At 54.0% G+C, this 16579-nt stretch overlaps 1 protein-coding gene across 6 annotated transcripts in view; it reads right to left on the reverse strand.

The window, feature by feature from the left end:
• Positions 1-716: 716 nt before the first annotated feature.
• AGAP1 (ArfGAP with GTPase domain, ankyrin repeat and PH domain 1) overlaps positions 717-16579 on the reverse strand; it is a 573926-nt gene continuing 558063 nt past the window's right edge. For all 6 annotated transcript variants that reach the window (XM_069584757.1, XM_069584767.1, XM_069584775.1 and 3 more), the window contains 2 exons: positions 4450-4705; positions 717-2088 (listed from right to left, as the gene is read on the reverse strand). In XM_069584757.1, coding sequence (XP_069440858.1) covers positions 1885-2088; positions 4450-4705 — 460 coding nt within the window. In that variant the 3' untranslated portion in view covers positions 717-1884. The remainder of the gene's footprint in view (positions 2089-4449; positions 4706-16579) is intronic.

Consider the following 16579-nt stretch of genomic DNA (forward strand, 5'->3'; position numbering starts at 1 on the left):
GACTTCCCCGGGGGCAGCCGGGGGAGTGTGGTCCTCTGTTTTGGTGCTGCCGATCCTGTGCTATCCTTCAGGGGACACCCTGTGTCCCCATCCTACCACCAAGGGGCTCAAGGCACAGTTGCCCCCTTTAACCTAAGGTGTCGCCGTCTGGTTGGTTATGTTTGGCCACCAGCTGGAGGTGCCCGAAGTCTGAAGCAGCCAGAAACCATGATGACGGCAAATTGGGTGACGTACTAACATGATGGGCCTGGCCACCAGGTTAAAAAAAAAGTCTTAGGGAGTCTCATGAGTCAGTCTGTGCCCCCACATTGGCAGTGGTGGTCAGGGTGGACCTTTGTAAAGCGCCAGGGTCTGGGGTTTGGAGAATCCCCTGTGTCTGAACACAGCGCTCCCTTGCAGTTATCAAAAGCAGCGTCGGATAGCGATCATGCTTTTGGTAATGAGCAATCACGTGCCTCTTCCCCCCCCAATATGCTTGCTTTTTTTTTTCTCCCCTTTCTTGATTTTAATAAGCAAATGGTACCACCATCTTATTCTGATGTGCTCCTTTTAAAAAGCTGTATATCACATTAATGGAAGTGTTTACTGCTGGGAATATTTCCCATGTACAATGGTCTGTAACCCTCTTGTCTCAACTAGTTGCATATTATTAGTTCACATCCAGTTCAATTTATAAATTAACAGAGGTGCCATTTTTCTGTACAAAAATCAATGCATATTTATGAACTTCTTTTATTCAAATAGATTTTCAACACATCTTGTCTAAAGACAGAATACAGAGGCCTGCATGACTTGGGCCGCGTGGGCCCCGGAGTGACTGACACCCAAGACACCCACCTTGGCAGAAGGACAAAAAATATCTCTCTGGTTTGGGAAAAAAAAAAAAAAGCCTTTTACACCTTTACTGAGTTTACTAAATGTGCTTGAAATGTCGTGGTTAGCGGAATTCGTGGTTTCCTTTTGAAATTCCAAGTCACTCTTATTTATTTTTCTCCATTTTGTTTTTGCACCAAGGAGAGTGCAGTCAAATAATACTCAGCAACTGATTTCCTCTCTTTGGACTGAAAAATTAAACAGATACTAAATTATGACAGTGAATTTAGAAAGGAGGGCTCCAAGGGCTTGGGAGAACATGTCTGGGATAATACGCGGCTTCTCAGAATATTGCGATCACATCGCGGCAATCACCCGAGCGTGCTGTGTAACTACCTCCGCCGCTAATACGCTTTCTTCCCGGTGATGAGTAATCATGTTCTATTAAGCAGCGGTAATGCTGGAAGAACTCAACTACACGAGCGTAATGAAGCCAGTATCCTCCCTGGACAGATTAGCTACAACTGATTTGACACATACCATCATAGGGGCTTCAAACCTGACAAACTCTGCTTGCTTCTGATTTATGCCGTCAAGCTCCTCGGAGAAGAGATGAAATCCAAGTGTTCCGTTTGGTAGAGGTGAAATGTACTGATGTGCTTAACTGCCAGTTAAGGAGAGTCACCCCCTTTCTGCTGGCTGCGTCGCCCTCCCCCACCCCCCGCCCCTTGCGCGCCCCCCCACCGCCCCTTGTGCCACGCTCCGTCTTCTCGTGCCGCCGGATGGACCGGGGTCCGGGCGCCGGTGTGCTAACCATCAAGAACCCAGGCCCTCCTGCCGCTCGTGTTGTCGGTTGGGGGAATCTATGCAAGGGAGTCGACGGTGCAGCCTCTTCGCGCCCCTCGGGGGCCATCTGGGTTTTGTGATTTTGCTGGGGGTGAGGAGGGGGTGGGGTGGTGTGGTGGGTGGGTGCGTGGCCGGGACCACCAGGAGAAGTGAGGGGGACCCGACGGGACTCACGTGGGTGACTCCCCAGGGCACGCACGGGAGGCTGCGGGCACACCGCGGTCCTCAGATGACGGTGGGCACCCTCCCGCCGCTGTTGTTGCGGTTAGTGTTCTTCCGGGACAGGTTGGGGGTGGCCATGAGCGCGAAGCGCTCGTCGGGGCAGCCGTACTGCAGCAGGACTTCGGTGCACTCCTGGCTGGAGGCCTGCCGCGCGTAGGCCAGTGCCGTGTTCCCGTGCGCGTCGCGGGCCATCACGTCCACCCCGTACTGTGGAGGCAACAGAGCCGCGTTAGCGTCGTGGGAGGGAGGGGGCCGGGCGGGTGGGTAGGTGGGCGGGGTCCACCCGATGTGCGCGCGCGCGCGCGCGCACAGCTGGGCAAATACTGCCCTGGAGCGGCGCTCCAGGAGGGCTGGGGAGACCAGTGCCCAGTGTCGCTGGCTCAGCCTGGCAGCCCGCGCTCCAAGCCCAGGTGTATTCTTTTAAGGAAACAATGTGCTTTCTGCATCTAAAGCCCCTCCCCTGTGCAACAGAAACGGACCAAGGATAATTCTAGTTTTGCTATTTCTGTTTTGACTTTCCCCTTCTAAACACACAGGATCACTCTTAGGATCTCAGAGGCAACTCATTTCCACTGTAGGAAATGCATAAGGAATACCTAAGAGCACAAGAGGGAAAAAAATAACTTATAATCCCGCTATTCAGAGATAATCTTGGTTAATATCTCAGTGATTTCCTTCTAATGGTTTTCCTTTGAATCTAAATGCATATATGGGTAAATAAGATTAAACTGGCACAAATTATCTGTATTTTTTTTTTTTTTGCTGAACACAGCACTCTGCTCATTTTCTCAGGTCATTAAAAATTATTCACATGCGTGACTCCTAAGAGCCACATAGTATTCCTCCCCATGAGCATAATTCAGTTCCTCTGTCCTCGGTGGCTACACATTTTGTGGTGAAGTCGCCATTGGTGTAAACTGCTGTGATGTATGTCCTCCTGTTGACTCTATCTCAGGATCTCTGATGGTCAAGAGTGATGACTAGAAGGGGAAATACGAGATTAAATTACACCAATGTTTTTAAGCTTCCGGGTCTTGAGAAAGGGTGGACTGATGATCACTTCTTCCACCACAATGGATTAGAGTCTCAACTCTTGTCTTCAGGAAGCGTCAGTATGAAAGGGACTCTTGGCCAACGTGAGGGGGAAAGATGGCATGCGATTTGTTAATGGAACTAGCCGTCTTCTCCCCACCCTCCCAACTTCTTATGTTGAAGTCTTAACCCCTAGTACTTGAGAATGCGCCTGTGGTTGGAGACAGCGTTTTTAAAGAGATAATTAAGGTTAACTGAGGTCATATGGGTAATGCTCTAATCCAACATGACCGATGTCCTTATAAGAAAAGAGAGACACTAGGGATGCTCACACCCAGAGGAAAGGCCCTGCAAGGACACAGTGAGAAGTCAGCGGTCTGTGAGCCAGGGAGAAGCCTCAAGGTAAAAAGGCCCTGCTGTCACCTTGACCTTGGACTTCTGGCCTCTAGAACCGTGAGAAAATAAATTTCTGCTTTTTTTGAGTCTCGAGTTTTTGAGCCCACTCGTCTGTGGCATTTTGTCAGGGCAGCCTCGGCAGGTTCACATGCAGTTGCTTTTATAACAGGAAGCTGAACACTGAGTGATTCTGATGCCTTTGCATCTAATTCTCCCATCACACCCCTCCCAAGAGTCAGGGAGAACATGGAGAATGTAGCATCCTCCTTGGCTGCGTTGGACAGACCATGCCCTGCCCTGGGGGTAGGAGGAGAAGAGCCCCCTGCTCTGGACAGTGTCCCAGTACTGTGAGCACACACCACCCCTTCCTGCCCAGGGACCCCCTCCGTCCAGCCTTCTGCCATCCTTGGAATGGGGGGACCTCCCCTGGCCGAGGACCCCAGAGGCGTGCAGGTAGCTGCCGTGGAGGGTGAGTGGGCTTCTCGGAAGCAGCTCCATGATGTTCTCCCTTTCTCTTCCCCATTCCAGCTGCATGGCACATGCCTCAATAGAAATGTAAGAAGATGAACTGTTTGAAGTAGAAATTAATCAGAAGAAGCCCTTCGACAAACTCCTACCACATCAAATCTCAAGGCGTAGGGTCTGACAGTTCTGTATTAGGTGAATGAAAAACCCAAAGGGGTGGTAATGGGAAAACCACACCAACCGTTCCATTTGTATCCACCCTCTCCACCCCTCTGCCCTCAAAAATGATGGGAGTTTTTCGTAAAAGGAACAACAGGGTCATCACCAACTAAGTTTGACCCGAGGGGGTCACTGCAAGGATGAACTTGGCAGGAACTGCAGCAAGTGCTGTGCAGAGCAGAGCACTCTGCCTGCATGCGGGGGGGGGGGGGGGGGGGGGGGGGGGAGGGGAGGGCGCACACCCACCTGAGTTCATTCCTCCCTCTTAAATTGGCGGTTTTGTGTGGTCCGTCACACAGGTGGGCTGAAAGGCAGGGGGCCCACCCCACACCTAAATCCTAACTGCCTGATTCCTAGTATTTCCCACTTTTCAGGTGGGTGCCCACTGCCTTCCCCCTGGGAGCGGCACAAGGACCCGGCTCGCCCGGGCTCCCCGGTGGGCGCTGGGCCACCTACCCAGATGAGCAGCTGGGCCAGGACCACGTTGCCCTTCCGGCAGGCCAGGTGCAGCGCCGTCCGGCCGTCCGCCTCCCCGCAGGTCTCGTTCACCTCGTCCCGGGAGCCGTGCGCCAGCAGCAGGATGACTGTCCGCAGGTCCTCGTCGGCCGTGGCCCGCAGCAGGTGCTGGCCCAGGGACAGTTCCATGCAGGGCAGCGGGGCCAGGAAGAGCTTCTGTTCATACTTGGCCCGGATCCACCGTTCCTTCTCTTCCCTGCAAGAGCCAGCAAATGGGCGTGGTCACAATCCTGGAGGGGAGACCCCTCTGCCCCACCACCAGCCTGCGTGGTGTAGGGAGAGGGGACGGCGGAGACAGGTGTGCTCACTGGAACCAGGAAGCCCCCCAGGAAAGCCTGCCCTGCAGCGTACAAAGTGGGTCCCCACCTGGAGCACCACCTGGGCCCCTGTTAGGGATGCAGACTCTCAGGCCCCATCCCAGCCCCGCCCCCCGCCAGAACCCCCGGAGGGAAGCGTTTTCACCAGCTCTGCAGGGGATTCTGCCACCCTATGGTGTGAGAGCCAGGGATTGGCCTTGATTTCTTTTGCTTTTTGGGGATCCAGAAGAAACACTCTGTGCTACCTGGGGCCCGCACCATGCAGGGCAGATGCCACAGGCCAGAGGCCCGAGCCACAGGGCTGAGCAGGCACAGTCAGAGCCGGGATCCCGGAGCACTTGGCTGGAGTGCCCCGGGCGTAGACTCCCCCACTTGACGTGACCTTTGAGGGCTTAGCTCTCCATGCATCTGCCCAGGAGCGGGTGTGCATGTGTTGAACTCGAGTCCATATGCTCCATACTCCTGGGGAGGAAAATGTGGCTGCAGCACACACGTGAAAGAGTAGCGGCTCCAGTGGGGAGATGGGGAGAGACAAGCGTAGCTCGTGTTCCTGCTGCCTGCCTGCTCTCTCCCGACACCTGGGGCAACCCCAGTGCGGGGGCGTCCACAAGTGCTTCACACACACGCATTCATCATGTTTGATATTTGCGTTCCCCTTTCTGACTTACTCCGCACTGTATGACAGTCTCTGCAAAATGACTCAGTTTCCTTCCTTTTCAGGGCAGAAATAGAGACACGGATAGGAGAATGGACCTGTGGGTATGAGGGGTGGGGGGCACGAAGTGGGAGCGTGTCACGGACACACACGCACTACCACGTGTGACGCAGACAGCTAGTGCGAAGTTGCCGTGTGTAGCGCCGGGAGCCCAGCTCGGAGCTCCATGGGCGTCTCGATGGGTGGGGTGGGGTGGGGTGTTGTGGAGGAAGGCTCAAGACGGAGGGGATGCCTGCCCACACGCAGCCGATGCAACATGGTAAAGCAATCATACTCCAATAAAAATAACAAAAAGTTTTCAAGCAAATGAAAAAGACGGGGAAAAAACCCCCCCAAGTCCTTCCTGCTAAAGAGCAGCTGGGTTTCTGAGGGAAAGTGTGATGGGGCCCAGTCTACAGGCAGGCGGGGCAGCCCCCTGAGGCTGTGCAGGGGTGCAGAGGCAGGACATCCGGGAGGGAGGGAGTGGGGGTCTGGGGAGAGGGGGCTTGAGAATGGCAGCTGCCCCTCCCCCAAAGCACCACCCCAGCTCCAAAGAGGACAGAGAGCAGCCAGACACACTGGACGGAGCTCTGGGAGAAGATGGGGAGGGCAGGATGGGAGGAAGAGCTGAGGAAAGAGGGACCGAAGGCAGGGTATGCTTATACGGCTGGAAGGAAGGGGCCCTGGCCGTCCACTCCTGCCCTCCCGCCGCCGCTACTGGTGGATTTCAGTTCTGGCTCCTCAAATAAGGGGTGAAAACCACTGAGAACAACTCAGCGGTCCTCAAGATCACAGCGCTGCTGGGCCGGGGGGGAGAAACGGGGGGGGGGCGCAGAAAAAATGCGAAAGACTGAAGTGAGACTTCTCCAGGAGCTCTTGAAATGAGAGCGTCCTGGGAACAGAAGGAGGCGGGGGGCAGGGGTGCTGGGTGGGGTGGGGGTGGGCTGGTGGCCGGGGGGAGGGGGGCATCTCAGGCCGGACAGATGCTTTCTGCTGAGGCTGCTGAGAGAAGAGACAGAAGCCCTTCGGACAAGAAGGGACCGAGATTACCGTGGAGACTTGTACATGCAGGGACCTACCACTGCCCTCCCCTAAAACTCAGCATTTCCTTCGGGGGTGTCAGCGGGGTACACAGCTAACAAACTGCTCAGAGGAATCACCTGCGGCCTCTGCCAGGCCGGAGAAAGAAAACTCGTCACCGTGACGTTTTTCCTTCCAGGGAAAAAAAGGCGCTGTTTACACCTTTTGCCCGGTGTTTACACTGCCCCTAGTGATCCAGTGTCGGGTTAGCCCTAATCTGTTTTTAAATACTTAGGCAAACAAATTCTTCCAGGAGTAAACCTGGATTAGTTTTGCTTCACTTCCTGGTCCATACGAGTGACCCCAGAGCGACCCCCGACCCTTTCATTCGGAGATTTCCAGGCAGAACACGTGGCCGCAGCTGAGAACTCACACCCGCGCCCCGGAGCTCAGGGACTGGCTGCATACCACCCCTCGCCTGGGCCAGAAGACAGCACAAAAGCGCCGGTAACATCTTGGAAAATAGTGGAGGAGGTGAAAGACAAAAAACCCAGGGCCGGCCGTGTTTTTCATGTTATTTAAAAACCTTATTTAAAATGTATTAAACATATGTTGATGCATTTCATAAATCGCCAAAGAGCAAAACGTGAATTAAATGAAAAGGGACAGTGGAGGAGGGGGGAGCATACATCCAGATTTTCAAGTTCCAATCTGCTAGTTCTCATTTTTTTTGGTTGGCATTAAAATCAGACGCCTTTTATTCTGCTCCGGTTGATTTTAATACTCATTGCCAAATCATTCAGGGGTAAACCAGAGGACGGAACATAGACGCTACAGTGCTAACTGCAATTATCCCATTTTCTTTTTCATGTGCGAATACCCCAGCCAAAGAACGAGGTCAGACCCACAGCTTCTGGCTGCTCTCCTGTGGTCAGAATGTGCTCACGGGGGAGTCCCACCCTCCCCACCCCAGCCTCCCACGCTCACCTGTATTCACTGAACTCACAGGCATCTGAATGATGACTGCATTTAAGCTGTCCTTTGCTTCTAAGAGCCAGTGTTGTTCCCAATACATAACAAAGGCGGGTCCAGGTTTTGCGGGGCTAAAAGCACGTACCATTCAGGGTGTCTTCTTCTTTTTTCTCAGTTGATATGCTGCGTTTTCATTTTTATTTGGTTCAAGATATTTTCTCTTTTTTTGGCAACAAGGCATGTGAGGTATTAGTTCCCTGACCAGGGATCAAACTCTCGTCCCCTGTGTGGAAGTGTGGAGCCCACTGGACCACCAGGGAAGTCCCTCGGGGAGCCTTCTTTAAGAGGAAGACTCTGGGACTTCCCTGATATTCCAGTGGTTGAGGATCTGCCCTCCAATGCATGGGCTGCTGCCGCTGCTGCTACTGCTACTAAGTCGCTTCAGTCGTGTCCCACTCTCTGCGACCCCATAGACGGAAGCCCACCAGGATGCGGGTTCAATTCCTGGTTGGGGAACTAAGATCCCACATGCTGTGGGACAACTAAGCCCTGATACACCACTTAATACTATTTACAGGCCATGTCCTATGATTTTTGCCCACGCTAACACACGGGGAGGAAAGCTTAGTGCTGTGTGCTTCCGGCAGTGGCCAGAGGGAGGCAAAAGAGAATCGATATGGAGATAAAAGGCTGCGGATTTTCGGTGTTGGAGAGGCTGGGGTTTAGGTGTCCATCTTCTCCTTTGTGCTGCAGACCTTTGCGACTTCAGTAACTTCCAGGGCCTTTGTTTCCTCACCTGTAAAATGGGCACAGAGACATCTCCAGCAGGTAAGGTGGCTTTGGGATTCGAAGTCTCGTGTTTGGATGATGCTCTGCCTGGCCGCCGTGCTCACCTGGCAAAACAGCAGCTGTGGGCGTTGGGATGATTGAAGAGACCAACAATCTCTCATGATTCTTGCCACAACTGTGCACGTGAGAGCTCACCATGAGGGTGTTCTGGGTGACACGGTGGTGTTGATGGCTGGAGAGCGGGGCCTGAAACGCCCGCTGGGTACTTTAAGTTGCCTGTAGGTAAGAGCTTCTCTTGAGTAACATACTCAGCATGGTGGGGTAGGGTCCCTGGACAGAGGCCTTGACAAACCCAGGGGGGACCTGCAGGCCTCCTACTCCTGGGTGCGGGTGGGCCTGAGAGACTGGGGTGACGAGCGCTCAGCAAATTCAAGCCAGCCCAAAGCTGTCAGGGCCTCTAGGGCCAAGTCTGGTGGGCCTCTGCCCATGGCCTTGAGATATCTAAAGCCCTCCTGGATGCTGCTGCTACTGCGGCTAAGTCACTTCAGTCGTGTCCGACTCTGTGAGACCCCATAGATGGCAGCCCACCAGGCTCCCCCATCCCTGGGATTCTCCAGGCAAGAGTACTGGAGTGGGTTGCCATTTCCTTCTCCAATGCATGAAAGAGAAAAGTGAAAGGGAAGTCACTCAGTTGTGTCCGATTCTTAGCGACCCCATGGACTGCAGCCTACCAGGCTCCTCCATCCATGGGATTTTCCAGGCAAGAGTACTGCAGTGGGGTTGTTAGGGCCTCTAGGGCCAAGTCTGGTGGGCCTCTGCCCATGGCCTTGAGATATCTAAAGCCCTCCTGGATGCTACTGGGCTGAATTATATCTGTCCCTCCCCTCCCCGCCAAATCCATGTGTTGAAGCCCTACCTCCCAGTGTGATGGTATTTGGAGACAGAAGTTTGAGGAAGGAATTAAGGTTGAATGAGGTCATGGGCCTCAGATAAGAAGAGGAAGCTTTCTTGGCCTGCCCAGAGCTAAGGCCACGTGGGGACAGAGCCAGCAGGGGTGTCTGCCGGCCAGGGGGAGGCCTCCAGAGAAACCAGCCCTGCCTACACCCTGACCTTGGACTCTCAGCCTCTGGAACTAGGTGAGGCTGGCCTTATCTCCAGAAGATAGGTTTCTGTTATCGAAGGCTCCCCCACCCCTCTTCCCCCAGTTCATGGTATTTTGTTACAGCAGCTGGGACCAACGCTGGGCAGCCACGTGGCCCATCGTCTCCGTGCGGCTTTTGCGCCAACAGTTAACATGTGAAGGACAGACACTCTGACAGCGACTCCTTTCCTGCGAGCCTTCTCTGTGCACCTGTGGCTGACTCATGTTGGCGTGTGGTGAAAACCACCCCCAATATTGTAAAGTGACTATCCTCCAATTAAAATAAACAAATTAATTTTTAAAAGACAGGGAAAAAAGTCATTCTACTTATTTACTCATTTGGCTGTGCTGGGTCTTAGCTGTGGCGTGTGGTATCTTTGCTGTATCATCTGGGGTCTCCAGCTGTGGCATGCGGGCTTTAGTTGCTCCGTGGCACGTGCAGAGGGGGATCTGAGCTCTCCGACCAGGGATCGAACCCACATGCCCTGCACTGCAAGGCGGATTCTTCACCACTGGACCACCAGGGAAGTCCCTAGAACAGCCTGTCTAAAACCAACTGCCCCGAGAAACCACGATACCAAAGCATGGGTACCCCAATGGTGACTCTGCGTCTCAGCCCAGCCTCTCATTGTCCCCAAGGAAGGCCAGTTCAAGAGCAGCGTAGCCAGCAGTAGATCACCTCACCTCATTCCAGTCCCCTGGAGGCCCGCTGCTCACAGCCTCCGTTAGCTAATGAGCTAAAAAATGAATTATTGGCACGGCCGGCCGTCAGCAGAGAGGAAGAGGCCCGGCTGCTCCTCATTTGAGCCCCATGCTGACACACCTTTAAATAAATCAACCGCAAGGGAGCAGGGAAAATGAGAGAACGGGCCACTGATCAGAAGAAAGACACCGGCCCGGTCCCCCCAAAGAGAAAGACAAGACGCAACTGAAGGCACAATGGTCAATATTTTCCTCTCCTTCTTGCCTAACGGGAAGCCCTTTCCAGGTGACCCACTGGGCCCCTTTAGGCCCCGGAAGCCACCTGGTGTGTGAATCTGGGATCTGACGTCCCGGAGGCCCTGAGTCCAGAGTCCTGCGGGGTCCACTGGGCCTGCAGCCTGACAGATGAGGCTCTGCCACATGCTTGACCTTGAGGGGTGCAGACTTGGCTGAGGAGCCACCAAAGGCAGCCCCAGGGGCACGCCTTACCTGCAACTCGCAGATTCAGTGCCTGCCAGATGGAATCAAGTGCGAGCGCCAGGCAGGGGTGCTGACTCCCAGACGTGGGCGCGCGCTTCCCGTGATGTGCTGATGGCCGTGGTGATCACAGTGATGGCAGCACCTGGCTTTGTTGATGATGGCTGACCCCTGGAGCACCCACCACGTTTTTATGAGTGACCTATGTGTCCCTGATAGCTCAGTTGGTAAAGACTCTGCCTGCAATGCAGGAGCCCCCGGTTCGATTCCTGGGTTGGGAAGATCCCCCGGAGATGGGATAGCTACCCACTCCAGTATTCTTGGGCTTCCCTTGTGGCTCAGCTGGTAAAGAATCCAGCTGCAATGCGGGAGACCTGGGTTTGATCCCTGGGTTGGGAAGATCCCCTGGAGAAGGGAAAGGCTACCCATTCCAGTATTCTGGACTGGAGAATTCCATGGACTGTATAGTCCCTGGGGTCGCAAAAAGTCGGACACGATTGAGCGACTTTCACTTTCACTACATGTCAGAAGCTAAATACCATGTGTGTGTGACAGCGGAAGTGTGGCCCTACGTGGGGAAGTCAGGTCATTAAGGAAAGCCTCCAGGACAAACGAGATGGGGCATTTCTGCGCCAGGTTTCAGGTGGTGGGGGAAAGGGTGGATTCTGTAACTGATGGACGCGGCTTTTACTTTTGTGAGCTGGGGCGGCCAGACGTAAAGGCCTGGGGAAGCCCGCACCATTCTTGTGCTATACAGTAGGTCAATATTCATTGTCTATTTTATATACAGTAGTATGTATATCAGAGAAGGCAATGGCACCCCACTTCAGTACTCTTGCATGGAAAATCCCATGGATGGAGGAGCCTGGTAGGCTGCATGCAGTCCATGGGGTTGCTAGAGTCAGACACGACTGAGCGACTTCCCTTTCACTTTTCACTGTCATGCATTGGAGAAGGAAATGGCAACCCACTCCAGTATTCTTGCCTAGAGAATCCCAGGGACAGGGGAGCCTGGTGGGCTCCGTCTATGGGGTCGCACAGAGTCGGACATGACTGAAGCGACTTAGCAGCAGCAGCAGCAGAGTGTATATACTACTACACACACGGGCTGTGTATACAGTATACATAGCAGAGCATAGTACGTGTATATAGCCCGTATATACACAGGCCTCCCAGGTGGCTCAGTGGTAAAGAATCCGCCTGCCATGCAGGAGATGTGGGTTTGATCCCTGGGTCAGGAAGATCCCCTGGAGGAGGGCATGGCAATCCACCCCAGTATTCTTGCCCGGAGAATCCCAAGGACAGAGGTGCCTGGCGGGCTACCGTCCACAGGGTTGCAAAGAGTTGGACACGACTGAAGTGACGGAGCAGCACGTGTATGTGTCAGTCTCTGCTTGTGTTTTACAGTAACCCTTGGCCGTCCTCATCCTTTCTCGACCTTTACTTCCTAATTCAGGCCTGGGCCAAGCAATCGCTGTTAAATAGCTGGATTCTGTTCTATACCCCGGGAAAATCCCCAGCAGCACCAGAGCTGATGTTTACTGGGTATTGCTGGCGTGTTAGCTGTCGGGCTGAGCAATTATGCAGTTTCACCCTGATGACACCTGGTGGGTAGGTCCTGCCACCTTCCCACCATTTTATCTCACTTATTTTTGGCTGTGCTGGGTCTTCATTGCTGCCTGCGCTTTCATCTAGTTTCAGCAAGCAGAGGCTACTCCCTAGTCACAGCTTCCACGCTCTGGAGCACCGGCTCAGTAGTTGGGGCTCCCAGGCTGGGTTGCTCCACAGCATGTGGGATCTTCCCGACCCAGGGATCGAACCCACATCTCCCGCATTGGCGGGCAGATTCTTCACCCCTGACCCACCAGAGAAGCTGACTTTTATCGTTTTAGATGGTGAACAAAGTCTTGCTGGGTCCCTGACCTGTGGCGGCTAAGTGGCTGCCCCCGATGGTCATGGCCTGAGCTCTTCCTCTGGGCTCTGCTGCCTCCCAGGTTAAGGACACTTGACCCTGTCTGGAAGGGCATCTCCTGGGTTGCGAGATTCTAGCTCTGTCCCCAGCACCCTGCCTGCCTGCTCTCTTCAGCCATCTCAGCACCTGCTGGACGGTCAGGTGTGAGTTGCTTTGCAGAATCTCGAGCTGTACCCCCCAGGGTGGAGGGCAGCACAAGCCACAGACAGGTGTTTAAATTACTCAGTAGAAGTCCAGCCCCTCCAGACACACCTCCTAGGCCGAGTGCTCAGTGGTGATCAAGAACATCTCTATCACTGGGTCTAGAACACGTTCATCTTTGTAGAGGAAAAGCGCTGATGACAATCTGGCCAGGTCGGGAAGATCCCCTGGAGGAGGGCATGGCAACCTGCTCCAGTATTCTTGCCTGGAGAATCCTATGATCAGAGGAGCCTGGGGGGCTCGCAAAGAGTCAGACACGACTGAAGCGACTGAGCATGCATGCAGACAATCTGGCTGTTTCCCCCCCAACTTTTTTTTTTTTCCTTACCAAAAATTATTTGGGAATGAAGAGAAAGGAAATCACCAGTGCGTGTATGTGTGTCTGGGGGGAGGGGTGGGCACGGGGTGGTGGTGGAGGGGCTGAGCCAATGGAAGCCAAAGCAGATGCCAGCACTCAGGACAGAAGCCAGGTTCCCAGCGGACCTGTAACTGAGGGTGCAATGACGCCACCCGGGCACCACAAAGGCGCGTAGTCGGCGAGCAGCAAAGGGCAGGGCGGGTCTCAAAGACCCTTCAGGAACCTTGGGGCTGAGTGAGAGGCGCCCAGACTGCATCTGGGCCACCCTCCTTAAAGAAACCCTTCTTGCTGCGGTGGGCCCCTCGTGCGCTGGGTGGGGCGGATGCAGACGCACTCCACTGCCACCAGCTGCATCTGGGGTCTGGCAGGGACGGTCCAGCGGGCTGCCAAGGGGGTGACGAGGTTAGTGGGTTGGATTCCCAGAAAACGTCGCTTTAGTAAATAACCACGATGCTTCTGACCAGCTTTCAGCTCTGTTGTGTGGTCACCAGGGGCAGATACGGGAGCCGTGACCGGATGCCCCCCAGGTGCCCGTCGTTGAGGCAGGGCGGATGATATTCTGGGAGGATATCAGGAGTGGTCCTGCGGTGATTCTGGCCTCGGCCTCCCCGTCTCCACAAGCACGGCCTTCTCTGGATAAGACATCGGGGTCGGGGGATGACGAACAGCCTTTTCCAAAAGCCCACGCAGAGTCAAGTCTCTCGATTTTTATGGGAAACTCACCCCCCAAATGTTAAAGGGCCCAAAACTTCCTGAGTGCTCATCACCCTGTTCCTTTCAGAAACATCTATTTGCTTTCCCCCCTGCTCACAGGGTGGGGAAGGATTTTTTTCAATGGTGATTTTAAAGGAGATTTTTGTAGCCAAGTATATTGGAGTGGAGGAATGTCCTTGGGGAGGACGAGGGGAAATTGGAGGAGACCCGTACAGCTTTCACGGTGACCCAAGAGGACAGCAAGAGGGAAGAAGAGTGCTAGCTAGCAGCAAGGAATTTCCCAAGGGTCTTTTGGCCTCAAGCAAAACAGGAACTGGGAGGGGAGGCATGGTAGAGGGGGCTGGAACAATATGTTAGGAAAACAGAGGGGCTTCCTCTCTCGGCAGGGGGAGACCCCGGCCCGCTGCGAGCCCCGCACGCATGCCTTCTCCCCTGGCCGCGTTGCCAAGGGGGCCTGGGCCCAGGACGGACGGAGGAGGAGGAGAACCAACAAAGACCGATGGCTATTTATTCCTTAATTACCGAAAGCTTTTAAGAAACTGGCCACTGTAAATTCCACAAGCGGAGGAGAGCAGGAGGGGACGGACAAGGATTTATGCTCGCGGGGCAAAGACAAAATAAATATCCTGCCTGACTTTGGATCGATATTATGAGTGTTTTTGCCAACCTGCGGGGTGCTTTATGAGCTCAGAGGAACAGAAAAGGATCATTATTAATTAAATAAAGTCAACTGTATTAGGCCTATTACAGTCAAGTGCGCCAGGCGGCAGGTGTTGGGAGCGGGTGGGTGTGGGACCAGGGGCCGGCCCGGGGAAGCCCAGGAGTGCCATCCCTTGCTCAGGGGTAGGCCCAGGACACGCGGGCTCAGCCCTGCATCATCCTGGAAGGCGGGGGTCCGTGCACCGGTCTTCCCTCACATCTCAAGCTGAGGTCCAGATGGAGGCCTGGGGCCCTCGTGGCTTTGCAGTCACGAGCACTGGGAGCCTCCCAGGCCCTGCCTGTTTGGAACTAGACCAGGCTGAGTGGGAAAATATCCCAGGATCCAAGCAGGGGTGCAGATACAACATCATCCCTCTAAACCTTGGAGACAACCTATGGGGATATTGCTTCGGAACCTGCAAGCAGGAATAAAGGAGCAGTCAGGCTGGGTGACTGGCTTGCGCCGGCCTGGGAGTGAGAAGGCATTAGGTGAATTCATGAATGAACACTGGCTCAACTCCACAACTTGTCAGGAGTCTGCAATGCATCGGTGCTCTCAGAGAAGAAGAGACCCGGCTTCTCGGGGACCCCGATTTCCTTCCGGAGAGGAAGTTTAAGGCCCCCAGGGGCATCCGCTCTAGGGGTAAATGACGGAAGGCAGGTCCTCGCTGTTGCCTGGGGACTGGGTGAGCGATGCGCAGTTGCCCCAGACATCTCCCCTCTCATCGGATCTACGCAAAGGAACGCCTCCCCTGAGCTTTCCGTTTGGACAAATCCATCTGTACATCAAGCGGCACCCAGGGCAGCCACCCACTCACAGCTTTCAACCACCTTGCTGGCGCCCAGAGTTGTGGCCAGGATGTAGCTGATGGGCCTCTCCAACATACAGATGCTGTCCCGCCGCTACCAGACCTGGACCCGCAGAGGGGGAATCACCGAGCCCTTCCCCGGCAGACCACCAAGGGTCTTACCCGCTGGCCTGCTGCGAGTGACCTGCACTGCTTTCTCAGGCTCCATTCATGGGAAAAATTCATCCCAGAAGGAAAGAAAACGGCCGATGTTTACCTGCTGGTTCCTGGAATCGCAGCCCACCTGTCTCAAACCTGTTACTGACCATTCAGGAGGCCACCAGGTTAGAAAAGGTGTGTGTGTGTGTGGGGGTGGCGCTGTCTTCCAGATGCAATGGACAGAGCTGGGGGAGTTAGTGAGGCGCCCAGAGACCAGGTTCAGGGGGCAGGTGGAGACATGAGAAGGCAGAGTGGAGAGGCTGAGAGCAATTTAGAGAAAGTCTAACTCTTAAGGCAATCACTTTTGAAAGCACGTGATCCTAGCAGAAAAAGGCCAAACATCAGACTTGTTCCAGAAGCACATGACATATTTTTGACATTTTTTCAAATTTTTAAGTTCTTGGTATTTTTATTCAAAGTATTTTTTATTTTTAAGTTTTCAACTTTTTCCCCTATTTTCTAACCTATCGAGAAATAAGGCTACAAAACACAGGGAGTGAAGAGGAGACCTCGCCATGTCACCCCTCCTCCTCGCTGTATCACCCCTCCTCCACTCACCCCTACTCTCACCCCTCCTCCACTCACCCCTACTCTCTTCTTGTCTCTGGGCTTCCTCCTTGTCATTTCCACTCACAGGCATATTTCATCTCGCTGGGATTTTAGTACAGACACCTCTGTTATTCTGCGCAAAGCTAGTCTGACAAATTAAGTTTGTGAGTTAATTTGCAAATTGAGTGTGTGTTTTCACACAGTCACCCTAGCTGAGCTGCAGAAGCCACGCACACCCTGGATGTTTCTGTAGTCCCACATTAGGAAAAATGCGGACAACCGTTCAAAAGCATAAATCCCGATAAGTCTGTGCCAAGTGAGAGGGAGCCCGAGCCAGTCAAGTGAGGCGGTCCTAGATTCCGCGTAATGTGGCATGAAACGGGACGCACCGCGGTGGTACTCGCGTCAGCCCTGGTGCCTGGACCCCCATCACAGCGAATTAAGTTCACCATAACATG

Source organism: Ovis canadensis, chromosome 1 (genome assembly GCF_042477335.2).
Source record: "Ovis canadensis isolate MfBH-ARS-UI-01 breed Bighorn chromosome 1, ARS-UI_OviCan_v2, whole genome shotgun sequence".
NCBI lineage: Eukaryota > Metazoa > Chordata > Mammalia > Artiodactyla > Bovidae > Ovis > Ovis canadensis.